Source organism: Schistocerca nitens, chromosome 2, assembly GCF_023898315.1.
Source record: "Schistocerca nitens isolate TAMUIC-IGC-003100 chromosome 2, iqSchNite1.1, whole genome shotgun sequence".
Lineage (NCBI taxonomy): Eukaryota > Metazoa > Arthropoda > Insecta > Orthoptera > Acrididae > Schistocerca > Schistocerca nitens.
Genome location: NC_064615.1, coordinates 491,910,925 through 491,938,040, shown reverse-complemented (window position 1 = coordinate 491,938,040; position 27,116 = coordinate 491,910,925). Strand labels below are relative to the sequence as shown.

At 41.6% G+C, this 27,116-nt stretch overlaps 1 protein-coding gene across 3 annotated transcripts in view; it reads left to right on the top strand.

Annotated features, from left to right (window-relative positions):
• Positions 1 to 27,116, top strand: part of LOC126236443 (DNA topoisomerase 3-alpha) — a 222,279-nt gene that overhangs the window by 78,953 nt on the left and 116,210 nt on the right. For all 3 annotated transcript variants that reach the window (XR_007544915.1, XM_049945758.1, XM_049945757.1), the window contains exons 6-7: positions 12,148 to 12,323; positions 17,077 to 17,257. Coding sequence is in view for 2 of the 3 variants with exons in the window: in XM_049945758.1 (XP_049801715.1) it covers positions 12,148 to 12,323; positions 17,077 to 17,257 (357 nt within the window). In the remaining variant the exon portion in view is untranslated. The remainder of the gene's footprint in view (positions 1 to 12,147; positions 12,324 to 17,076; positions 17,258 to 27,116) is intronic.

Below are 27,116 nucleotides of genomic sequence, written 5' to 3'. Positions count from 1 at the left end.
ACATGTCCTACCAACTGATCCCTTCTTCTCGTCAAGTTGTGCCACAAACTTCTCTTCTCCTCAATCCTATTCAATACCTCCTCATTAGTTACGTGATCTACCCACCTTATCTTCAGCATTCTTCTGTAGCACCACATTTCGAAAGCTTCTATTCTCTTCTTGTCCAAACTGGTTATCGTCCATCTTTCACTTCCATACATGGCTACACTCCATACAAATACTTTCAGAAACGCCTTCCTGACACTTAAATCTATACTCGATGTTAACAAATTTCTCTTCTTCAGAAACGCTTTCCTTGCCATTGCCAGTCTACATTTTATATCCTCTCTACGTTGACCATCATCAGTTATTTTACTCCCTAAATAGCAAAACTCCTTTACTACTTTAAGTGTTTCATTTCCTAATCTAATCCCCTCAGCATCACCCGATTTAATTTGACTACATTCCATTATCCTCGTTTTGCTTTTTTTGATGTTCATCTTATATCCTCCTTTCAAGACACTGTCCATTCTGTTCAACTGTTCTTCCAAGTCCTTTGCTGTCTCTGACAGAATTACAATGCCATCGGCGAACCTCAAAGTTTTTACTTCTTCTCCATGAATTTTAATACCTACTCCAAATTTTTCTTTTGTTTCCTTTACTGCTTGCTCAATATACAGATTGAATAACATCGGGGAGAGGCTACAACCCTGTCTCAATCCTTTCCCAGCCACTGCTTCCCTTCCATGCCCCTCGACTCTTATAACTGCCATCTGGTTTCTGTACAAATTGTAAATAGCCTTTCGCTCCCTGTATTTTACCCCTGCCACCTTCAGAATTTGAAAGAGAGTATTCCAGTTAACGTTGTCAAAAGCTTTCTCTAAGTCTACAAATGCTAGAAATGTAGGTTTGCCTTTTCTTAATCTTTCTTCTAAGATAAGTGGTAAGGTTAGTATTGCCTCACGTGTTCCTACATTTCTACGGAATCCAAACTGATCTTCCCCGAGGTCCGCTTCTACCAGTTTTTCCATTCGTCTGTAAAGAATTCGCGTTAGTATTTTGCAGCTGTGACTTATTAAACTGATAGTTCGGTAATTTTCACATCTGTCAACACCTGCTTTCTTTGGGATTGGAATTATTATATTCTTCTTGAAGTCTGTGGGTATTTCGCCTGTCTCATACACCTTGCTCACCAGATGGTAGAGTTTTGTCATGACTGGTTCTCCCAAGGCCAGCAGTAGTTCTAATGCAATGTTGTCTACTCCCGGGGCCTTGATTCGACTCAGGTCTTTCAGTGCTTTGTCGAACTCTTCATGCAGTATTGTATCTCCCATTTCATCTTCATCTACATCCTCTTCCATTTTCATAATATTGTCCTCAAGTACATCACCCTTGTATAAACCCTCTATATACTCCTTCCACCTTTCTGCCTTCCCTTCTTTGCTTAGAACTGGGTTGCCATCTGAGCTCTTAATATTCATACAAGTGGATCTCTTCTCTCCAAAGGTCTCTTTAATTTTCCTGTAGGCAGTATCTATCTTACCCCTAGGGAGACAAGCCTCTACATCCTTACATTTGTCCTCTAGCCATCCCTGCTTAGCCATTTTGCACTTCCTGTTGATCTCATTTTTGAGACGTTTGTATTCCTTTTTGCCTGCTTCATTTACTGCATTTTTATATTTTCTCCTTTCATCAATTAAATTCAGTATTTCTTCTGTTACCCAAGGATTTCTATTAGCCCTCGTCTTTTTACCTACTTGATTCTCTGCTGCCTTCACTACTTCATCCCTCAGAGCTACCCATTCTTCTTCTACTGTATTTCTTTCCCCCATTCCTGTCAATTGTTCCCTTATGCTCTCCGTGAAACTCTCTACAACCTCTGGTTCTTTCAGTTTATCCAGGTCCCATCTCCTTAAATTCCCACCTTTTTGCAGTTTCTTCAGTTTCAATCTGCAGTTCATAACCAATAGATTGTGATCAGAATCCACATCTGCCCCTGGAAATGTCTTACAATTTAAAACCTGGTTCCTAAATCTCTGTCTTACCGTTATATAATCTATCTGATACCTTTTAGTATCTCCATGATTCTTCCAGGTATACAACCTTCTTTTATGATTCTTGAACCAAGTGTTAGCTATGATTAAGTTATGCTCTGTGCAAAATTCTACAAGGCGGCTTCCTCTTTCATTTCTTCCCCCAAATCCATATTCACCTACTATGTTTCCTTCTCTCCCTTTTCCTACTGACGAATTCCAGTCACCCATGACTATTAAATTTTCGTCTCCCTTCACTACCTGAATAATTTCTTTTATCTCGTCATACATTTCATCAATTTCTTCATCATCTGCAGAGCTAGTTGGCATATAAACTTGTACTACTGTAGTAGGCATGGGCTTTGTGTCTATCTTGGCCACAATAATGCGTTCACTATGCTGTTTGTAGTAGCTAACCCGCACTCCTATTTTTTATTCATTATTAAACCTACTCCTGCATTACCCCTATTTGATTTTGTATTTATAACCCTGTATTCACCTGACCAAAAGTCTTGTTCCTCCTGCCACCGAACTTCACTAATTCCCACTATATCTAACTTTAACCTATCCATTTCCCTTTTTAAATTTTCTAACCTACCTGCCCGATTAAGGGATCTGACATTCCACGCTCCAATCCGTAGAATGCCAGTTTTCTTTCTCCTGATAACTATGTCCTCTTGGGTAGTCCCCACCCGGAGATCCGAATGGGGGACTATTTTACCTCCGGAATATTTTACCCAAGAGGACGCCATCATCATTTAATCATACAGTCGAGCTGCATGTCCTCGGGAAAATTTATGGCTGTAGTTTCCCTTTGCTTTCAGCCGTTCGCAGTACCAGCACAGCAAGGCCGTTTTGGTTAATGTTACAAGGCCAGATCAGTCAATCATCCAGACTGTTGCCCCTGCAACTACTGAAAAGGCTGCTGCCCCTCTTCAGGAACCACATGTTTGTCTGGCCTCTCAACAGATATCCCTCCGTTGTGGTTGCACCTACAGTACGGCCATCTGTATCGCTGAGGCACGCAAGCCTCCCCACCAACGGCAAGGTCCATGGTTCATGGGGGTAGACTTACCTTAAGGGGAAAAAAGGACAGGTATACACACACACACACACACACACACACACACACACACACACACACACACACAGGCAGACATATGTAAAACTTAGTACTTAGGCACATTCAACTTGGATGATAAGTATCTGTCTTGTTTTCATTAAAAGCATAGCAAAAACACTGCAATAATCAAGATAACTGATGAACTGAATTATGCCATAGACAGTTGTGATACAAGAGTGTATCATAATTGACTTACCGCTCACAGAAATGCGAGAGCTAAAATCTGCAGGTAGTAAACTGGATTGGTATGGCATTTGTTTGAGTAACAGATTGCAGTGTTTCTAGAATGTATTTTTACCCTATGGGTAGTGTGTGTGCAAACTTAAAAGTTCATGGGGGCTAAAACTTTGTTCTGAATTGGGACATGAAATTGGAATCTTTGCCTTTTGCTTGCAAGTGTTCTACCAACTGAATTATCCAAACATGACCCATGACCTAACCTCATACCCCTATTCTGTGAGTAGTTCTCTCCTAACTTCCAGTCTTCACACTAGTTCTTTTCCATAACTTTTGGGACAGGCATTTTTATAGGAAATGATATTGGAGCAAAGAGGCTTAGCCACAGCCTGGGGGATTATTTTCAGAACCAATTATTACTCTGTAGCAGAGTGTGAGCTGATTTGAAACTTCCTGGCAGATTAGAACTTGGGACCTTTGCTTTCAGTGGACTAGTGATCTACTGACTGGGCTATCAAAGCATGACTCATGACCCAAGATACTAGTGGAAGTAGGTGGTGGCTTTTGTGGCATGAGGTAGGGGTGGGGGAGTAGTCATGAGCCAGGCTGGAATAACTCAGTTGGTAGACTTCTTGCCTGTGAAAGGCAAATGTCCCAGGTTTGAGTTCCAGTCTGGCACACTGTTTTAATTTGCCAGAAGTTTCACACAGCAGTGTGTTTTTTACAGTAATGCAAATGTGAAGCAAGTATAATGAATTTCACAGGGGTCTGTCATGGGCTCCCTAGTGTTCCCTTAATATGAGGGAGGACGGAAAGTAATGCACAATAATTTTTTTCTCTCCCAGTATTGCAGCTTTGATGTTGAAATTTCATGACGATGTAGTTTGAAATTTGTGCTGCAGAAGCTATTTTGTGTATTTTAATGTGCAGCTCTAGCGAGACAAGCTGGAACTATGAAAGAAACATGGCGCACAGCTTGTGAAGTGCAGTGAAGTATTGTTCCATATTTGTGGGCCAAAGGGCGTAGATCAAGTGAAATTCACAGGAGACATGTGTGGTGTGTATGGGGATGACAGTGTGGACTGTAGCAATGTCTCCATGTGGTGTGCACTCTTCGAAGAGAGCCAAGTGAATCTTAGTGATTCACCATGCCCTGGGTGGCCGGTAACAGCTGCACCCCATAGAATGTCAGAGCCATTGAGGCAGTAATTTTGAATGACTTGCTGCAACTGCAGACCTTATTGCAGCAGTTCAACATTTCCTATGGTACAGTGTACAGTATCATTTATGACACATTGGTATTTTGTAAAATTAGTGCTTGTCGGTTGCCTAAGAACCTGACAGACAATCAGAAGGGCCATCGAATGATGACAAGCTTGGATCACTTAACGCATTACGCTGCAGAAGGGTACAAATTTCTGAAGGGAATTGTCACTTGTGATGAGTCATGAGCATACCAATACATGTACGAAACCAAGCAGCCCTCCATTGTGGAAACATGCTGGTCCCCAGTATGACAAATTCAGAGTGACTCAGTCTGCTAGGAAAGTGCTTGTATTGACAGTGTCTTGGGATATGCATGGTGTGTTATTGGTGGACTTTTCTGAACAGGGGACCACTGTGAAAGCTGCAGCCTACATTCTTGGTCACATTGCATCATGTCCTTCGTGACAAATGCCACAACAATGATGCTGATGGTGTCCAGCTTCTTCATGACAATGCTCGCCTCCAGTTGCTGCTCCTGTCTGTGAGAAAATCATCAGATTTGAGTGGGGGGTGGTCCAGAATCCACCTTATAGTCCAAACCTTGCACCATCAGAATTCCATTTGTTTGGTCCCATGAAGAAATTCCTGGCCAGCCTATGCTTTGTGACAGATGTGTAAGTGAAATCAGCAGTCCGCACATGGCTATACTCCAACCAAATGGACTTCTACGAAAGGAACATATTGAAACTGGCAGCACGATGGCAAAAATGAGTTGAGAATGTTGGTGATTATGTAGAAAAGTAGATAAAATATGTAAGTTCATTTGTGATATTTTTGTTTTGTTACCTTTTAAACTTTTTGGTAATGAAATTTTTGTACATTACTTTCTGATCTTCCCTCATAACATGTCATTGATATTGCCCTCCCATAAATACCACTTCATGTCAGTAACTTCAAGCTTTATGTAAGTGATAGAATTGAAGATAACAATAATGCCATTGGCTCTCTTTTTTAGTATACCAACCGTAAAACAAAAACATTCTCAAACTCCACCGTGTGGAACAATCTCCCTGGATTGATGTTGTTGTTGTTGTGGTCTTCAGTCCTGAGACTGGTTTGATGCAGCTCTCCATGCTACTCTATCCTGTGCAAGCTTCTTCATCTCCCAGTACCTACTGAAACTGACATTCTTCTGAATCTGTTTAGTGTATTCATCTCTTGGTCTCCCTCTACAATTTTTACCCTCCACACTGCCCTCCAATACTAAATTGGTGATACCTTGATGCCTCAGAACATGTCCTACCAACCGATCCCTTCTTCTAGTCAAGTTGTGCTACAAGCTCCTCTTCTCCCCATTTCTATTCAATACCTCCTCATTAGTTATGTGATCTACCCATCTAATCTTCACCGTTCTTCTGTAGCACCACATTTCAAAAGCTTCTATTCTCTTCTTGTCCAAACTATTTATCGTCCATGTTTCACTTCCATACATGGCTACACTCCATACAAATACTTTCAGAAATGACTTCCTGACACTTAAATCAATACTCGATGTTAACAAATTTTTCTTCTTCAGAAACGCTTTCCTTGCCATTGCCAGTCTACATTTTATATCCTCTCTACTTCGACCATCATCAGTTATTTTGCTCCCCAAATAGCAAAACTCCTTTACTACTTTAAATATCTCATTTCCTAATCCCGACTTAATTCGACTACATTCCATTATCCTCGTTTTGCTTTTGTTGATGGTCAATCTTACTCCTCCTTTCAAGACACTGTCCATTCCATTCAGCTGCTCTTAAAGGTCCTTTGCTGTCTCTGACAGAATTGCAATGTCATCGGCAAACTTCAAAGTTTTTATTTCTTCTCCATGGATTTTAATACCTACTCCGAACTTTTCTTTTGTTTCCTTTACTGATTGCTTAATATACAGATTGAATAGCATCGGGGAGAGGCTACAACCCTGTCTCACTACCTTCACAACCACTGCTTCGCTTTCATGCTCCTCGACTCTTATAACTGCCATCTGGTTTCTGTGCAAATTGTAAATAGCCTTTTGCTCCCTGTATTTTACCCCTGCCACCTTCAGAATTTGAAAGATAGTATTCCAGTCAACATTGTCAAAAGCTTTCTCTAAGTCTACAAATGCTAGAAACGTAAGTTTGCCTTTCCTTAATCTTTCTTCTAAGATAAGTCGTAGGGTCAGTGTTGCCTCACGTGTTCCAACATTTCTATGGAATCCAAATTGCTCTTCCCCGAGGTCGGCTTCTATCAGTTTTTCCATTCGTCTGTAAAGAATTCACGTTAGTATTTCGCAGTCTATCAACACCTGCTTTCTTTGGGATTGGAATTATTATATTCTTCTTGAAGTCTGAGGGAATTTCGCCTGTCTCATACATCTTGCTCACCAGACGGTAGAGTTTTGTCAGGACTGGCTCTCCCAAGGCTGTCAGTAGTTCTAATGGAATATTGTCTACTCCCAGGGCCTTGTTTCGACTTAGGTCTTTCAGTGCTCTGTCAAACTCTTCATGCAGTTTCATATCTCCCATTTCATCTTTATCTACATCCTCTTCCATTTCCATAATATTATCCTCAAGAACATCGCCCCTGTATAGACCCTCTATACACTCCTTCCATCTTTCTGCTTTCCCATCTTTGCTTAGAACTGGGTTTCCATCTGAGCTCTTGATATTCATGCAAGTGTTTCTCATTTCTCCAAAGGTCTCTTTAATTTTCCTGTAGGCAGTATCTATCCTACCCCTAGTGAGATAAGCCTCTACATCCCTACATTTGTTCTCTAGCCATCCCTGCTTAGCCATTTTGCACTTCCCGTCGATCTCATTTTTGAGACGTTTGTATTCCTTTTTGCCTGATTCATTTTCTGCATTTTTGTATTTTCTCCTTTCATCAATTAAATTCAGTATCTCTTCTGTTACCCAAGGATTTCTACTAGCCCTCGTCTTTTTACCTACTTGATCCTCTGCTGCCTTCACTATTTCATCTCTCAAAGCTACCCATTCTTCTTCTACTGTATTTCTTTCCCCCATTCCTATCAATTGTTCCCTTATGCTCTCCCTGAATCTCTGTACAACCTCTGGTTTAGTCAGTTTATCCAGGTCCCATCTCCTTAAATTCCCACTTTTTTGCAGTTTCTTCAGTTTTAGTCTACAGTTCATAACCAATAGATTGTGGTCAGAGTCCACATCTGCCCCTGGAAATGTCTTACAATTTAAGACCTGGTTCCTAAATCTCTGTCTCACCATTATATAATCTATCTGTAACCTTCTAGTATCTCCAGGGTTCTTCCATGTATACAACCTTCTTTCATGATTCTTGAACCAAGTGTTAGCTATGATTAAGTTATGCTCTGTGCAAAATTCTACCAGGCGGCTGCCTCTTTCATTTCTTAGCCCTAATCCATATTCTCCTACTACGTTTCCTTCTCTTCCTTTTCCTACTGTTGAATTCCAGTCACCCGTGACTATTAAATTTTCGTCTCACTTCACTACCTGAATAATTTCTTTAATCTCATCATATATTTCATCAATTTCTTCATCATCTGCAGAGCTAGTTGGCATATAAACTTGTACTACTGTAGCAGGCGTGGGCTTCGTATCAATCTTGGCCACAATAATGTATTCACTATGCTGTTTGTAGTAGCTTACCCGCACTCCTATTTCTTTATTCATTATTAAACCTACTCCTGCATTACCCCTATTTGATTTTGTATTTATAACCCTGTATTCACCTGACCAAAAGTCTTGTTCCTCCTGCCACCAAACTTCACTCATTCCCACTATATCTAACTTGAACCTACCCACTTCCCTTTTTACATTTTCTAACCTACCTGCCCGATTAAGGGACCTGACATTCTACGCTCCGATCCGTAGAACGCCAGTTTTCTTGCTCCTGATAACGATGTCCTCCTGGTTAGTCCCCACCCGGAGATCCGAATGGGGGACTATTTTATCTCCGGAATATTTTACCCAAGAGGTTGCCATCATCATTTAATCATACAGTAAAGCTGCATGCCCTCAGGAAAAATTACGGCTGTAGTTTCCCCTTGCTTTCAGCAGTTCGCAGTACCACAACAGTAAGGCCGTTTTGGTTAGTGTTACAAGGCCAGATCAGTCAATCATCCAGACTGTTGCCCCTGCATCTACTGAAAAGACTGCTGCCCCTCTTCAGGAGCCACACATTTGTCTGGCCTCTCAACAGATTCCCCTCCGTTGTGGTTGCACCTACGGTACGGCTATCTGTATCGTTGAGGCATGCAAGCCTCCCCACCAACGGCAAGGTCCATGGTTCTTGGGGGGGCTCCCTGGATTATAAATGCAGTATTGTGCTCTGTAACATTTTAAGAAAAAACTTAAGCACTTCCTTTTCTCATAATCATAAATTCTCCCTGGAAAGTTTACAATGATGGTGACTTTTATCCAGCTTCAGTGAACCACGCATTCACATCTTTTTCAATTATAATTCTTTTGTAGTCACTCACCTACCTCTCCTCCCCTCCACTCCCCTCCACTCTCCTCTCCCTCCACTCTCCTCCCCCTCCTCCTCTCCCAGAAAGGAAGAGGAACAGATAACTCTAAAAACAAATGAACCATTGGTAATAAGTATATGTAATGTTGCGAACCTCTTAAACAGGTACTTTGTTTCTGGTACAGACAGCTTAGGGTTATCAGGTTCAGTAAAAAGTGCAGTGGAATGTTTGAGACCAGTCTCTACAAATAACTTCAGCAAAATGGAAATGACACTCACTTCTCCCAAAGATAAAATATCATCATAAAATCCTTAAAATCGAAGTAGTCTAGTAGTTATGATAACATATCAACAAAGTTAATCAAGGTGTGCTCATGTGATTTGAGTTCTGTTATAAGTTGTTTGTGTAATCAATTTCCTATCAGCAGAACATTTCCAGACTGGCTAAAATATGCTGTGAAGTTAAACCTCTTTACAAGAAGGGGGATAAAGAGACACCACAAAACTATTGAACAATTTCACTTTTGCTGAATTTTTCAAAAATAGTTGAAAGTGTTTAGTTCAAGCATCTTCTGACTGCAAATAATATATTGTCCAAGTCACAGTTTGGGTTCCTTAAGGGTTCAGATATATAGAAGGCTGTTTACACATACCGTGTACTTAATTCATTAGATAACAATTTAGAGGGTATTGGCATTTTCTGTGACCTGTCAAAAGCCTTTGATTATGTGAATCTTGATTAAATTAGAAAATTATGGTGTCACTGGCAGGGCTGCAAAATGGTTCGATTCTTACGTAGCTAATAGGAAAAAAAGAGTGCATTCATGGAATACCTCTGGAGTAAGCAGTCAGTTTTCATCTGACTGGGAATTAATTACATGTGGTGTTCCTCAATGTTCCATCTTGGGTCCATTGCTTTTTATTATGTACATTAATTGCCTCTTGTCTGTTTCATTGCCAGGTGCTAAGTTTGTTTTGTTTGCGATGATGTGAACATTGCATAAATAGCAAGTGAAGTACAGGTTTAGAAATTGCTGCTAATAATGTTTTTCCTGACCTTAATAATTGCTTTAAACTTAATTCACTGTTCTTAAACTTTGGAAAGGCCCACTATATGCAGTCCAGAACCTGTAAGATTTCTTCCCAGCAGGTGTATAACATATGAAGTATTGCAGGTAGAAGAGGCTGACAATGTTAAATTTCTGGGAATACAACTCTATAATAAATTCAGTTGGGGAGGCCATACGAAGGAATTGCTGAAGTGCCTAAACAAGTCTGTATATGCAATGGAAATGTCAGATGTAGTAGATATAAATATATAAAAAAAAACTTGAATACTTTGCTTACTTTCATTCTATTATGTCATGTGGGATCATATTTTGAGGTAACTCATCAAACCAAGCAAAAGTTTTTACAGTGCAGAAATGTGTAATAAGAATCATGTGTAGTATAAATTCAAGAACATTCTGTAGAAACCAGTTCAAGGAACTAGGTATTCTAACAAGTGCTTCTCAGTATATTTATTCCTTAATTAAATCTGTTGCAAATAGTATGTCTCTATTTCCAACCAATAGCTCAATACACAGTATCAATGCTAAAAGTAAGAACAATCCACATAAAGACGTAATTCATGTATGTTGGTCCAAAAATGGGTCCAATATTCAGGAACACATGTTTTCAATAGATTGCCAGTAACAATTAAAAACTTGGTTTCAGGAGAAGCACAGCTTAAGCAGAGTTTGAAAGACTTTTTGGTGGGCAATTCTTTCTACTCTGTAGATGAATATTTTAATGGGGTATTGGACCAGCTTAAGTAAAAATGTCTGTGAGATTTCAGATTCGACAGCACTTGGTTACAAAGTCGAGACTAGGCATTTTGTGCATGATAATTTTATTAAAAGTGCATAACTCCATGTTTCATTTTGACAATGTGTTAATTCTGTAAATGTTAGCAGTTCCAGTTTATTGTAATGTATTCACATGTTTTGACCGATCTCCTGACATGATCAGGAAACTGAGTATTATATTAAAATGTTCTATGTATTGGAGATGCTGAGTCGCGATAGGCACAATAAAAAGATTCACACAATTAAAGCTTTCGGCCATTAGGGCCTTTGTCAGCAGTAGACACACATACACACACTCACATAAATGCAACTTGCACACACATATGCAGTCTCAGAGAGCTAAGACCACACTGCGAACAGCAGCACCAGTGCATGATGGGAGTGGCGACTGGGCGGGGGTAAGGAGGAGGCTTGGGCGGGGAGGGGGAGGTATAGTATGGTGGGAGTGGCGGGCAGTCGAAGTGTTGCAGTTTAGACGGAGGGCAGGAGAGAAGATGCGGAGCGGAGGGGGAGGGGGTAAATAGCGGAAAGGAGAGAAATAAAAGAAATTAAATACTGGGTGTGGCGGTGAAATGACGGCTGTGTAGTGCTGGAATGGGAACAGGGAGGGGGCTGGATGGGCGAGGACTGTGAGCACTGCACAGCTGTCATTTCACCGCCACACCCAGTCTTATAATTTCTTTTATTTCTCTCCTTTCCACTACTTACCCCTCCCCCCACCGCACCTTCTCTCCTGCCCTCCGTCTAAACTGCAACACTTGACTGTCTGCCACTCCCACCATATTATCCCTCCCCCTCCTTGCCCCAGCCTCCTCCTTTCCCCCACCCAGTCGCCACTCCCATCATGCATCGGTGCTGCTGTTCGCAGTGTGGTCTCAGCTCTCTGAGGCTACAGATGTATGTGCAAGTTGCGTTTATGTGAGTGTGTGTGTGTGTGTATGTGTGTGTGTACTGCTGACAAAGGCTTTAATGGCCGAAAGCTTTAATTGTGTGAATCTTTTTATTGTGCCTATCGCGACTCAGCATCTCCGCTATTTGGTGAGTAGCAACTTTCCTTCTCTGGTATTGTTACATTCCATCCTGGATTTTCCATTATTTAATGTTCTATGTATTTCTGACATGTTCCACACCCATGAGAATCTTCTCACTTTTGGGTCTGTGGAACGAAACCTGAATCTAATGTAATCTTAAAGATATTGTTGAGTTAATCCTTTATATAGCAAATCTTCTCCCAAATTTTTCTGTACTCTAGTGCTGGTTTTAATTTTATTTATAGAGTATCATTTCTATGTTTCAGTATCTCACACAATAGAAGAACTGACAGTGGCGTTCACATGGAAACGAGTGCGTCTTTTTGACCAGCTTGCATGCCAAGTGCTGTATGAAGTGTGCATGGAAAACCCTACAGCAACCGTTGAAAGTGTCCAGAGTAAACCAAAGAGCAAATGGAGGCCATTGCCCCTTGACACAGTGGTGAGGAAGTAATTACTACTGATTATTAAACACTTGAGGGTGTTCAGTAATGAGCATCGGAGCATTGTATTTTGCAGACCAGTTCATTGAAAAGTAAACTTTCTTTATAAAATTGTCCATCAGAAAGAACATCGTTGGTAGTATTTAGTGTTGTTTACATGGATAAAGATTGATATAGAGAACTGGTTATGTCCAAAATGTACATTACTTTCTGCAGGGTATCAACATCTTTCTAAAAATGTTTCTGATGGGCCAGAAGTTTAATGACTGTTATACTTACTTATCATGACCTTCACCATCAGCATCATCTGGACAATGTTCTTGTAAATTTGTACTGAGTTATTCCATGATGGAAAGGTAAACCATAAATTTCCTCCAGTTTTTGTGGTGTAGTATAATGATGATTCCGTTGTTGCCACTAAGCAGCAACATTTAATTCCCCTGTGGAGTGGTGTTTTCTTGTAGTGCAGTGGGTCACTTTTCCACTATTACCACCTCTGCATAATAACACTTCTATAGTGGTAAATGGTCCCTCAAAACTATTTCCCTCCAATTCGAAGGTTAAAAATTATTTGTTACACTTTCTAACCAATCACAATATTTATTTTATAGCCGTTGTTGACCAGTTCTACCCATGTTGTATAATAGCTACAACATATCTTATAACAAGTTACTATGCATTGTTGAATATTTCTGTTTCCTTTTTATATTACATGAGAAACTTTGAGTGGTTTTAGCACTTATATTTTAGTAATCTTGAATCCCACAGAGCTGCTGCTTTGGATGTCATCTCAGTATACAGAAATTTTGCTAATAATAATGATGATTCCTTCTATCATTTATGCAGCCTGCACCAAATCAGGAGGGCAAAAAATATCTAACATAAAAAAAAGGATGTAGGTTGAGATTTACAATGCCCATCACAATCTAGTTTGTATCAAAATATAATGTGCTGGAATGATTGGGAGCATAATTGGCTATCACAAAAAACTGTCAGTATTCAACTAATAAAGATTTTGATAGACTAAATATTTGAGTTAATCCATGAATTGTAACAAGATGATTCAGCTGGTGATCTGTTGCCCATTAATCTTTTCCACTCCTTTTTCTCCAACCATGTTCTCCTCAACTGCTACTTCTGTTAGTTGGGATATAGGATTAGTGGATATGTGGAAAAATCAGAGATGAGAGAAAACTTCAGTGATGTGTGGGTTTTGGTGTAGCCAAGTAAATGGAATGTCAGAGAGTACCAAATTTAATGAACCGCCTGGACATTCCAACAATTCATGTTTCATAGCCCTTAGTTATCTTGTTTCTTTGGTACTTATCAAGAAAACTTAGTGCTGTTGTACAGTTTGGGTTATTTGCCACTGTAAAATTACCTATAAGAATCAAAGTGTGAAGTGCAACAGCTGTTGACAAATTGTTTTTAGACCTAACTACTCTCCGTGATTTAGATGTAAAACCAACAAACAATAGTTTATCTGACTATGATGACCAGATGTTAAAAATAAGATACTGATATACTGACACTTGTCTGTCCTCTTCTAAAGTACTGCTATATGGTCTGGAATTCTTTCCAGATAGGATTAACGGAGTACATTGAGAAAGTTCAAAGAAGAGCAGCAAATTTGGTGTTATCACGAAGTAAGGGAGGTAATACTACTGACATGATACCAGATTTGGGGTGTACATAATTAAAACAATGGCATTTTTCGCTGCGGCGGAATCTTGTCATGAAATTTCAATCACCAACTTTCTCTTCCAAATGTGAAAATATTGTGTTGACTCCGACCTTCATTGGGAGAAATGACCATCATAATAAAATAAGAGAAATCAGAGATCGCACAGAAATGTGTAGGTATACACTTTTTCCACGTACTGTTTGAGTTTGGAATAATAGAGAATTATTGTGAATGTGGTTCGATGAACCCTCTGCCAGGAACTTAAGTGGGATTTGTGGAATATCCATGTAGAAGTAGATGTAGATCATAAAATAAAAATATTGTATTATAGAATCATTAACACCGACTTGATCACAGGTTTTAGAGATAAATTATGGAAAGAACATGCTGTGTTATCTCCAGTGTGTGTATGTGTGTTCATAACAACTTCAAGGGGCGTCATCAAGGCATAAACTCCCACATCCAGCAAGTGCCGTTGCGCTCACTATGCCACACTTTGCACCTACTATGTTACATCACAGGTACATACAATCAGCACAAATCACAGATTGATGTGCACACAGTGGATTGTATACACTACATAAAATGTTTATAAGATGAATAGCCATCTTTTGCCAGTGTGAATATCCACAGTGGAACATAGGTTATACTCATGAATAATCCATGTTATACTACAAACATTGGGAAGAGTTTTATAAAGCAGGTAGTGTAGATGGATATTTAACTCTTTGTTAAACATATTCCAGCAGTGCTTAAAATTGAACATGGGCAAGGACTCTAAGATTAAAGTACATTGTGCAAGGAAGAGATCTAATTCTGAGAACAAGCTGTAGTCAAGAATTCAAATTAAATCACAACCATTACTGTCAAATCCTCTTTATGTATTATAAAAGATGAGCAGACAATAAAACACTCTAAGAATAAGACAAAACAGTTTGGAACAATACTAAACAAGAAACAAACATAAATAGTATCCATATGAAACCAAGTGGCACGAAAGAGCTCTGCCATTCAAATCATTTGCTTGCACCACCAATAGAGATTTGTTTCAATAACATAACCTGTAATAAGATTATAACATTCATCAGTCCACTAAAAACAAATAATTTCACTGGGAATGCTGATGTTTGTATGTAACATAGTATTGAAATCTTGTTATGACGTGGTAGGACTGCCCTTAAGCTGTCTTGGTAATCTTATACTGACTTGATAAAACTACTCTTATCTTTGTAATCAGTCACTCAGATACATTTTCTGGCTGTCTAAAATATCCTGTAGCAACACCAATCTATAAAATTGGAGGTGAGTAAGGTGTCTCACTCTACAGGCTCATGTTACTCCTTCCAGTCTTTCCAAAAGTTTTTCAGTAAGTCACCTATGATAGAATGCAGACTGATTCATGTATCTGGGCAGAACCTTTTAACTGCCTCTCATTTCAGCTTTCGTAAAGGATTTTTTACAGAGATGCAATACATGACATCATAAATGAAGTCCTGCAGAGCTGAACAAGGAAAATTACCCATTTGGTGTATTTTATGGCCTTGCAAAATCCTTGGATCTTGTGGAGCTCAAAATTCTACTTGGTGAACTGATGTTTTGTGTCGTCAGTGGTATCCCTTGTGCATGGGTGGAGCCTTATCTTTATAACAGAGAGCATAGGGTCACATTGACAGTGTGTGTCATAGGTATGAAACCTACCTCAGAATGCATAACACAAGACACGTGATCTCGCAGTCATTGGGAATGAGTCTCGTCGTGTTCTTAACATACAGTTTGTGGATGAATATATAGTTTATTGGAAGTAAATTACACCTTGAGGTGAAATGAGAGAGAATTGTTGTGGAACAAAGAGAAATTCAGTTAAGTATGAGGCATGGTTTTGGTACAAAGGAGGGCAGTAATTATAGTGAAATACAGATTTCCAAAATAAATAAAGAATTTTTGAGCCAGATTTCAGTGATACGCCTTGGAATGTAATAAACACATTTGCAGTTTGGGAAGAAGTATTTTTGTATAACAAGCAGATTGTTTAACGTCCCACACTCCTTCAACCATCTGACACATGGTGTACTTTACAGTCACTGCATTAAATACAAAGTATGACTCTTGTAACATCTAATGACATTCTCTTATGAATTACTGTTAGTTTTAATGATAAACTAGCTCCTACTGAATCTAGTATTATATTAACAACAACAACAATAATATAAGAGACAATCAAAAAGTTTTTGTTGGAAGGCCATACTATACAGAGTCTGTAAGCTAATCAGGCAAAATTGCCATAAGCATTGAGGTAATCGTCTTGCTGATATACCAGGTTGAAGATACCTGTTGGGTAAAACACCACGTCCTGCTGCATGGTCTGTAACTGCCTGCTACACATCCTTGTGCAACAGGAATCGTTGACCCTTCGTGGACTTTTTTAAGGGACGAAGGCATGATAATCACAAGGGGAGAGCTCTGGACTATAGGGTGAGTGCTCGAGTGTCTCCCCACTTGAGTAAGGATGGCCAGCCAGATCAAACAGTGTCTTGTGTCGATTTTTGAGCAGCATGGAACTTGCTGCATCTTTCCACCATGGTGGTTTTTGACCGACATGCTGTCCCATACATATTCTACATTCTCTGATGGATGTCTACCAGTGTTTGTTCTTTGGCAGCTAAGAAAAGAATAACAGCACTTTGGTCCTGTTTGAACGCATTTGATAATAAGGTTGCCACAGTTCACATTTCCGTATTTACCACATGCACATCAGAAAGTTATGAATGCCACACTAATCCCTTGGCTACCTGTCGGTGCATTTGTACCTGTATGAGAGTTGCACTACACTACACATATGCTGAAGCAACACCCTCAAATGGAAACTTTCTGATTGCCCTCATATAATAATTTTGAAATAGGAATAGATTTGAAGAGTGACATGTGACACAGTCAACTCACCTGTTTGATGTCTAATAGTTTTATGTGTAATACATTTGTAATATTTATAATTTCAAATGAGATGCATTGAAATGACATATTGTTTTAAGAACTTGTAATGTTTGTTATTCGTGTTTGTCCTGTCCTAGGAACTTGAGAAGCTTGCATCTCGCAAACTGAAACTCAATGCACGAGATACTATGAAAATTGCTGAGAAATTGTATACCCAAGGTTTCATTAGCTATCCTCGAACAGAAACAAACATTTTTCCACGTGAGATGAATTTACGAAGTATAGTTGAACAACAGACTGAAGATGCTCGCTGGGGAGGTAATGCCTTTTTCTGATATTTAATCTCCATTGTCTTCTCCAAGTTAGTGCTTACAGCAACTACGGCATAGTTTTTAGCAACGCCTCACTGATGCAATTGCTGTTTGTATTATGTTCTTTTATGAAGTGTGAACATTCTCAAATGATGTACCTTTTATTTTACTTTAGAGCAGGTGCCAGGGAAATAATTTCCCCTATCTATTTTCATTTTTCTGCCTTTCATATCTTCCACTTATAATGTGCTTCTAATTAGTTTTCTTGTCTGCATTTCAATTTCATAAATAAATATACAAAATGCTTTATTCATATGAAAACCACTTTTCTTTTGTACTCTTTGTAACTAGTAGATGGTATTGTTGGTAAACATTTAAAAACCTCAAGTAACTCACACAAATCCAGCTGGGTGACACTGTTGACAAGTGATGTCACGTGTAAATTATTTGAACATTGTTTACACCAAAGGAATCTCAGATCTCACATTTAAAAACATAAAGGAGCAGCATTTTAAGTCTGAAATTAGTAGGGTAGCTTTATGAATTGATATCTTCATATGATTTATGTGCCTCAGATAACATGGTTATACAATGGCAACCAGCCCACCAGGGGGCTCACGGTTCTTTTTTTAGTTCGTGTATGGCGCACATCAGGCCCTGAGCTATTGCACCCATTCTTCCTTCAGTGAGTGCATTTCCTTCACCCTGCCCATCCCTCCATATCCTTGCACATCCCTCATTACCCCTTCCTTTCCTTCTCTTGGTGTTCTGATTTATATCGAACTGGCTATCCATCTTTTTCCCTGTATTGCTTGCAATTTTGCTCATCCTGCCAATGGTCCCTTCTTGAGGTTTGACCTCCACTTCTAAATTTTCTTTTATATTGTGAGTCATTTGGGGAAGAACTCCCTCCCTAGCATCTACGATGTGGATTCCTCTCCCTCCTTCCTTCCCCACTGTAGCCCCCCTCCACTCTACTTGGTCACCAGCATGTGTAGCCAGTCTGTGTGATGGTGCTGTTATATACCCATCTGGCGAGCCCTCTGACAACACAGGGATCACACTGCTGATACATGAGCTGTTCCCTCCCCATGTATATACCTGAGCTGTTCCCTCCCCATGTATGCCATGGAGTGGTTGCTTGTCTTCCTGGAGCATCGGAACTCCCAGCAATGGCCACTGTGCCAGGTAGCCCTTTGCTGTGGCCGGGTGGCGCCCATGGGGAGAGCCCCTGATCTGAGTGGGTGGTATCAGAGTGGATGCTTGACGCATGAAGCATATCAAACTGCAAAAATCTGGCTGTTCTCAAACTGCTGTTTCTTTGAATGGTGAAGGATCATTGAATGCTGGTTTGTATGACCGAGCAGCCTTCCCTTTCCAGGCTACACCCTGGGAGATGGCCAGGCTCTCCATCTTGGGATCAAACACTTTTCCCTGCTACCTCATTTGTACTAGGACAGACGAGGACACATTCACTGCCACAAAGCCAGTGTTTGTTCTGGAGAATATCGAAGACAAGTTTGCTGAAGTGCAGTCTCTCTGTAAGATATCGTCAAGCTCCCTGTTGATCAAAGCTGCTTGTGCCGCCCAGTCTGCAGCCCTTCTTGCTTGTGACCATCTTGGCAATGTCCCAGTGTCTGTTACCCCTCACCAATCTCTGAATATGGTCCAAGAAGTGATTTTTCATGTGGACCGCATCCTGCAAACTGATGAGGAACTCCAGCCTGACATGGAGTGACATGGCATTCATTTTGTTCGACGTGTACAGAAGGGTCGCAAAGTCAACCACACCATTTATTCTGGCTTTTGAGGTGATATCCTCACAGGTAAGGTCAAGATTATGTGCTACATATGTGACATGAAGCCATATATCCCACCACCAATGAGGTGCTATCGGTGCTTACATTTTGGGCATTTGTCTTCCCACTATACGGCAGACTCTCTGTGTGGTGACTGTAGACACCCACTCCAAGAGGGGAAACCCCTGTGTTCCGCCAGCTGTGTGTGTCTATTGTTATGTCTGCCACTCCCCTCACTCACCAGATTGCCCAGCTTACAAGTGAACAAAGAAGATCCAAAAATACAAGTCCCTGGATCAACTGTCTTATGCTGAGGTTTGCCAAAAATATGTGAGACTCCATCCAGTGTCACTTTCTTCAACTTTTGTCTGTGTTACATCCTTTCCCCCTCCTTCCTCTTCCGTACCCCAGCCCCATCCGCCTCTCCCCTCCCTCACCCTTGCTGTTCCCACGACCTCCCCTCTGGGAACTGCTCCCCCTACCTCGCCAAAGAAGTGCTCCCCACTCTTCAGCACCTGCCAGTGATGGGGCTCCCTGATGGGACACCTTTCCCCAATGTCTCTCAGGCCATAAGCCTACTACCACTACTTGGTCATGGGATGCACCATCTGTGTGTCCCAAGGTCACTCACTCTCTTTCAGTTCTGGATCTTGCAGATGCCTGTACTCCCACTGTGCCTTGCTCTCCTGCACCTCCAAAAGAGAAGAAGAAGAAGAAGAAACGTAAGTCCCAGGACAAGGCCCACCCGATGCCCCCGGAGGTGCCATCTCTTCCCTTGCAACCTGAGTCTGACATATTATTTATTGATGTCATCCCATCCTTGTTAGTGACGACCACCATCTGAGTGACGTGACCCCCTCTCGTCTTCTTTATGCCTAACCTGGACTCTCGCCACATGATTATCCAATGGACTATAGTCACCTACTTTAAATTTAGCACCTTTTTTCCTCCTATTCTGCATTCTGTCTTGCTCTTCAAGAAACGCAATTCCATGATGGCCACTCTCCAAGGTTTCGTGGTTGTTGGACATTCTGTGGGAAACATATCTGCCCCGGGGCAGCACCTGGAGGGGTCTGCACTTTGGTTTGCTCAGATGTCATTTGTGAATGGATACCCCTTCGTACCAACGTGGAAGCAATAGTGGTTAGAAAGCAAATGATTCCAGCAATCACAGTTTGCAATGTCTACCTCCCTCCAGGTAGGCCACTTCCTTATGTTGAACTGTCTACCTTAATACAGTAACTCTTGCCCCCATTTCTCCTCCTTGGGACTTCAATGCCCACCACCCCGTGTGGGGAGTGCCACTTCAATGGGTAGGGGTCTCCTAACTGACCAACTTATTACAGGTTTTGATTTTTGTGTCCTCAATGACGGTTCCCCTATTCCCTTCTGTGCCACTCATGGCAGCTTTGCTGCTATCAATTCAATCCCACAATTTCCTCCTCTGCTCTGGTGGCTTCCCTATATTGGTCTCCCCATGATGGTCTTTGTGACAGTGACCAATTCCCTGTGATTCTATCATTCCCCTGCTGCCAGCAGGCAGACAGGCTCTCACAGTTGGCATTCTGGAGGCCCAATTGCCCTTTATATATGTCTGCTGTGCACTTCGACACCTCCTCTCGAATTCCATTGACGTGGTCATGCAGGGCATCTCTGCAACTATTCTCCATGCTGCTGGCACTGCTGTCCCCCCCTATACACAGGTCCCCCTCATTGTCGATTAGTACCGTGGTGGACCAAGGACGTAGCAGTCACTATCCAGGACTGGCGACGGGTGCTGCAGCAGTTTAAATGACACCCTTCACAGACCAACCTCCTCACTTTTAAGCATCTATGTGTTACGGCTTGTTACCTTATTAAGCAGAGTAAAAAGAAGTGCTGGGAGTGCTATGTTTCCTTTTTGGGGACGCATGCTTCTTCATCGCTGGTTTGGTCAAAACTCCTTAGCCTCCTGTGCCACCAGCGACAGTCAACTATCCAGACTTTTAACCTCCAAGGTGCTTTGTGCACTAATCCATTGGTCCTTGCAGAACATCTTGCGGCACACTTAGCGATGGCATTGGCATCCTCTTCCTATCTCTCTGCCTTTCTCTGGCAGAAATGCCGAGTTGAACAGACCCCCTCTGTTTCAACCCGCACCACACTAAACCCTATAATGTATCCGTCACTGAACGGAAATTCTTGCAGGCTCTTACCTCTTCACATGACATGACCCCAGGCCTGGATTCCACAACAACTGGCTGATCCAACATGTGGACATTACCCAGATGCAACATCTCCTGAAGGTCTTCAATCACATTTGGCTCACAGGTGCTTACCCATTGCAATTGCGAGACAGTATAGCTACCCCGCATCATTTAGCCTGGGGAGAACCCAATGTTGAGAGACATTGGGTTCTCTCAACAGCTACCACCTGATTAGACTGATGAACATACTTTATAAACTGCTTGAGAGGATGGTTAGCTTCAGATTATGTTGGATACTCGAATCTCAGGGCCATTTGTCCCTGAATCAGTGTGGCTTCTGGGAAGGATGATCTCGAACTGACCATTTACTCAGATTGGAAACAGCAATCCAACAGGCGTTTACTAACTGATGGCACCTTGTCACAGTCTTCTTTGACCTACATAAGGCATATGACATGGCTTGGCACCATCACATTTTAGTTACTCTCCACGACTGGGGCTTTCGCAGCCCCCTACCGATGTTTATCTGTGAGTTTTTATCCCACCAGCTCTTCTGGGTTCAAGTCGCCACTTCACTCAGCACCCCTCGGGTTCAGAAGAACAGTATCCCACAGGGGTCTGTCTTAAGTGTCACACTCTTCCTCATAGCCATCAATGAGCTTGTAAGCTCTGTTGGGCCTGTGGTTACACCAGCCTTGTACATTGATGATTTTTGCATATAGTGCAGCTCACACTCCGTAGCATCTGCTAAGCTCCGGCTCCAAGGCGTCATCCAACAGGCCTCTGTGTGGGCTCTCTCCCATGGTTTCCAGTTTTTTTCCTCCAAAATGCAGGTTCTGCATTTTTGTCATCGACGCACAGTACACTCCAATCCAGAACTTTATTTAGGCGACCAGCTCCTCGATATTGTAGCACAGTCCCATTTCTTGGGCCTTATTTTTGATAAAAAGCTGATGTGGCTGCCCCATATGTGCCACCTAAAGACTACATGCAAGTGGAAGCTTAATACTCTCTGCCTACTGGCCCATACATCTTGGGGTGCAGACCATGCCACTCTTCTCCATCTTTATCTTGCTCTGGTTTTGGCCAGACTAGATTATGGTAGTCAGCTTTATGGCTCAGTGGCTCCTTCCACTCTGAAACTACTTGACCCTGGTCACCATTGTGGGGTGCACCTAGCTACTGGTGCCTTTTTCGCTAGTCCCATTGACAGCCTCCATGCAGAAGATCCCCCCCCCCCCCCCCTACAAATATGACGGAGCCAGCTCCTGGTTTCTTATGCAGTCACTATTTGCCAATTTCCTGACCATCCTGTGTACCCTGTTCCCTTTGCAAATGAGGGACACCTCCCTCCCGATAACCGCCCATAGGTGGGATGCGTCTGACTTCTCTCTGTTAAGATTGCCATCTCCACGCACTGCAATGCGCCCCATGTGTTTCCTCCCACAACCCCCTTGGATGGTGCCTGGACCACTGATTAGGACCAACCTATTCCAGGGTCCTAAGGTCTCTTGTCACCGTTATAGTTTTCCAGCATCTTGAACATGCCATCCTTGCAGAGTTCCAGGGTGCCACCATCTTCTACAATGATGGTTCTAAGATGATAGATAGGGCGGGATACACTTTCATGTCTCCTACTGGCTTAGAACACCATTTATTGCTGAGATCATGTAGTTTGTTCACAGCAGAGCTTCTAGCCATTCACAGAGCCCTCCATTTTGTTTCTCAGGGCTCCCTCCACAGAGTTTTTAATGTGCACTGACTCAATGAGCAGCCTGCAGGCTATTGACCGATGCTACTCTCGTCAGCCTTTGGTGTCTGCTGTCCATGACCTTCTCTTCACCCTTGGCCATGCCACCTGCTCAATTGTCTTTCTCTGAGTCCCATGTCATGTGGGTATCCTAGTGAATGAACTGGCTGACCTTTTGGCTAGAGAAACAGGTACTTAACCCCATTACTTTTCATGATTCCAGCTGCAGATATGCGGATCTATGTCTGATCTCTCTTTGCCCAAAAGTGGAATGACATCTGGTGTGCTGCTGTTCACAATAATAAACCCCACACAATCAAGGAGTTAACTGCGGTTTGGCACTCTTCCTTCCACCCCTCTCTATCTTTATTGTTTTCTCTTGCGTAATGAACCACCCCCCCCCCCCCCCCCCATTGTGGTTGTGGAGCCATACTGATAGTATCCCATATATTGGTGGCCCTTAATACTAATTAAAGTCTTCCAGATTCCTTACATTTAAGGTTGGCAGTCAATTCACTGTTGGTTGAACTGGTCATCAGTTTCTTCTGTGAAAGTGGTTTTTCTTTTCAGATATAAGGTTTTACTTTACTCCTGGAGCAGGGGCAGGGTGGTTGTGGTTGGGGCCTCTTTTCACATTTTCTCAGTCTGGGACTCATTACAACTCCCCTTTGCAAAGACTACTCTTTTATCCCTCTGTTTACCCTGTGTGTGTTTTAACTGAGAGATACAGGACATTTTTTAAGGTTCTATTCCTTTCCACAAAATAATTCCCTTGGATGGTATTTTAAAATGATGACATCTTTCATCAATGTGCGTGCAAGTTCTAAGCATGGCTTGGTTAAATATGTTGTTTGTTTTTGACTGTTTGTGCTACCTTCACCTCATAAACCAGACAGAACTTTTTTTAGCATTTGAATGGATCCTCCTTCAGACTGAAGCATGCCCCCACCCCCTTCTCTCTGAATACATTGCCTGGCTGACTACATTGTGCTGGCTCGCCAACTTGAGTGAGGTGAGGGGTTGTATTGGGTGAAGTAGGCAAAGGGAGAAAACCAGGCAGGGAGCAGGAGAAAACTTTGTGGAAGAGTACCTGACAGCTGGGAGGGAGAGAATGGGATAGGAGTGTGGTGAGCTCATTCTGATGGCAGTCAGGGGTAGTTGTGCACAGTGCACAGTGGGAAGGGGGGAATATAATAAAGGGAGAAGTGTTCTGTATGCAGGATAGTGAAATTAGGGTCACAAGGCAGGTGGGTAACGAGCTGGTGCTAGAGGAAATTGAACCCAGGAGGATTACAGAATTGAAGAGGGTGTTGCAAAGACAACTCCCATTTATGTAATTAAGTTGTGTTGGTATTGTGGTGAAGGATCCAGGTGGCACGGGTTGTGTAATAACCATTAAGATGGAGCACATTGTGCTCAGAAGCGTACTCTGTGACTCGGTAACCAATTCCACTCTCAGCCACAGTTTTGCTGTGGTCCTTTGTTCAGTTGAACTTCTTGCGGGTAGTCATGTGCGCACAAAAAATTGTGCATAAATTGCAGCAGAGCAAGTTTGTGACATGTTTGCTTTCACAGGTGGCCCTGCCTCTGATATGACTGGATAAGATAAGCCAGTAATGGAACTGGAGTAGGATGTGCTGCATGGTTGTTTTGTACAAATCTTTCATCTGAGTCTCCCACAAATCTGTAACCCGTGTGGCAAGGGATTGAGAGAAGTCTGCTGTCTTTGCACCACACCTACACATCTCAGAAATATGTTCTTGTGATTGCTTTTGATATGTTGTATTTTTATTCTCTTGGATTTTGTAAAATGAATCAATACAGATTATCAGTGAAATTTCTGTGAACAACATGATGGCCTTCTTTAGATGTGAGCCAGAGGCTTATTTGATACATGACGAAAGTTGGTTTCACATTTGTAGTATGGGCACCTGGGTAGTGTAGGTTACGATACATCTCCTATCGCCGTGATTCCTTCATTACATTATAATATTAAGATAATCATGGATATGGAAGATGAACTGTATCAGAATGTTCATCACTGTTCTCATTTGGATAGGACAATGGAAAGTGTGCATGAATTACACATTTCTCCTCTTCGCCTGCCCTGATTATGATGATATCATTATGATGTGGCATCATGGAAAGGAAACATTTCAGCAATTCACTGATCACAATAATGACATACATTCTAACATAAAGTTCATTGTGCAAATGGAGAAGGAAGGAAAGCTACCTATCTTAGATGTTCTGGTTGAGCAAAAATTAGACAGATGACTCGGACCCCCAGCGTATTGTAAACCACCAAACACAACCATTATCTTAATGGGCACAGTTTTCATCATCCTGCCCAAAAGAGAGTAGTGCCAGACACACTGATACATAGAGCTAGAGGTACATTAGACGAAAATCATCATGGCGCTGATATAAATGTCGCTTTGCTCCCAGCATAGTACAAACTGTTCAATATGACGCCACTTCAGTTCCAGTGCTTATTTAATTGAGCAGTTCCTAATTTGGTGTCACGAGGCTAATTGCACGCTGTTTCTGACATTTCCACCAAGAAAAATCTGAAGTTGCTGCTGGAAATCAATCCTGGGACATCCATCTCAGTAACCAGTAATGCTAACCACTAGACCACAGAGGCAGCTGGCATCGAAATAAACTGTCGAACCTCTGTGTCCAGACAAAGTGGCTATTGGAACGTGAAATAATGTCAGGTCTCTTCAGAAGATGCAAATCTAAGTCTAACTAGGCAACATGACAACATCAGCACACAATGTTCCATCTGTTCTGTGGAGCAACATCAAATAAAATTGGACAAACCTTAAAAGACCTGGAATTAAAACTGTATTTTGGCTGCCTAATAAAATCTGAGGGATGTTGTGCCCCATGAAGGACTTTCATAATAACAGTATCAGCTGTTTACAGTATTCTGTGAGAATGTGAAAGGAGCTGTGTAGGACTTATATAATTTTCTGGCCCTCGACCAAACATCATGGTCCATCAAGTACAGGAATCTAGAAAAAAATTGCTGTCCTCAAACACAGGGTAGCAGCTAAACACAAAATCTTATTTTAACAGACTCAGATCGTAGCCCACACTTCAAGTGAGTGGTACTCAATCATTAAAGGGACTGTTGAGACTAGAATGTGAGTCAAAAACTTCATTAGAGATATGGGATTCTAACTGAGCAGTGCATGGAAACAGGCACCTGAACTGTACACTTTTAGAGGAATGAAGACACTGTAAATAACATATCATTGTTGGTGCAATGAAGACTGCTACTTCCTTACGATTTTGTTACTTCTGTGACAGTCAATTGCAGTCTCGACAAAGATGGTTGTGGTTATTGTCCGAAAGCTCACGTTTTCGTAGAGGATTAGCTTGACAAGTGAACTAAGTATGTTGTATACAAATACGTGATTGTTTTGAGAGAGTGAGTGGAAATTTATGTTTCAAAACAGTTAATGAGCAGGTTCAGCACATACCAGCAGATCAACGCACGGAAATCTCCCTTACGTTTGTTCGAATAGCAACCTCATCTAAAATCTACGAGTAAGGAGAAAAATAAGGGAAGCGGCTGCTGTTTAAATTCTCCACTCTTGCAGTCTATCTACTTCAGGAAGAAAGTACATAAATTTGCTTGCCTTGCGATATGACACAAATGTATAACAGCTCTCGTATGTGCTTATACGTTTCGTGTCACTTATGACAGGCTGTCAGATGCTAAAGTACCACATGTTGCAAAAAATATCATACTGCGTAATATCATCTGACTGAAAACCGAGGCAGCACTATGGTAATCTAAATTACACAGACTCAGGTGTAAGTAATTGACGGTTCTAAAGAGAGCAAAAGCTGTATCTGCAGATTTGGCAGCCGAAGAGAAAATTGCGTCAGAATCTGTGGCCTGCGATACCCGGCTGCGTGCTCCAGCTGTGATAGAGTGGAGGTAGGCTCTCCGTCCACCCTGGCCGCCTGTTTGTTATGTTTGCTGAGTGTCTAATTGAGAAGACCTAGTCCTGGTTCCCAACCCGTGCTGAGACTATAATCACAGTCCTGGATGATGAGATTGTTCCTGTTGTGTATTTCAGTTTCCTCTCTATGGTGCTATCCCAGTATTTTAGC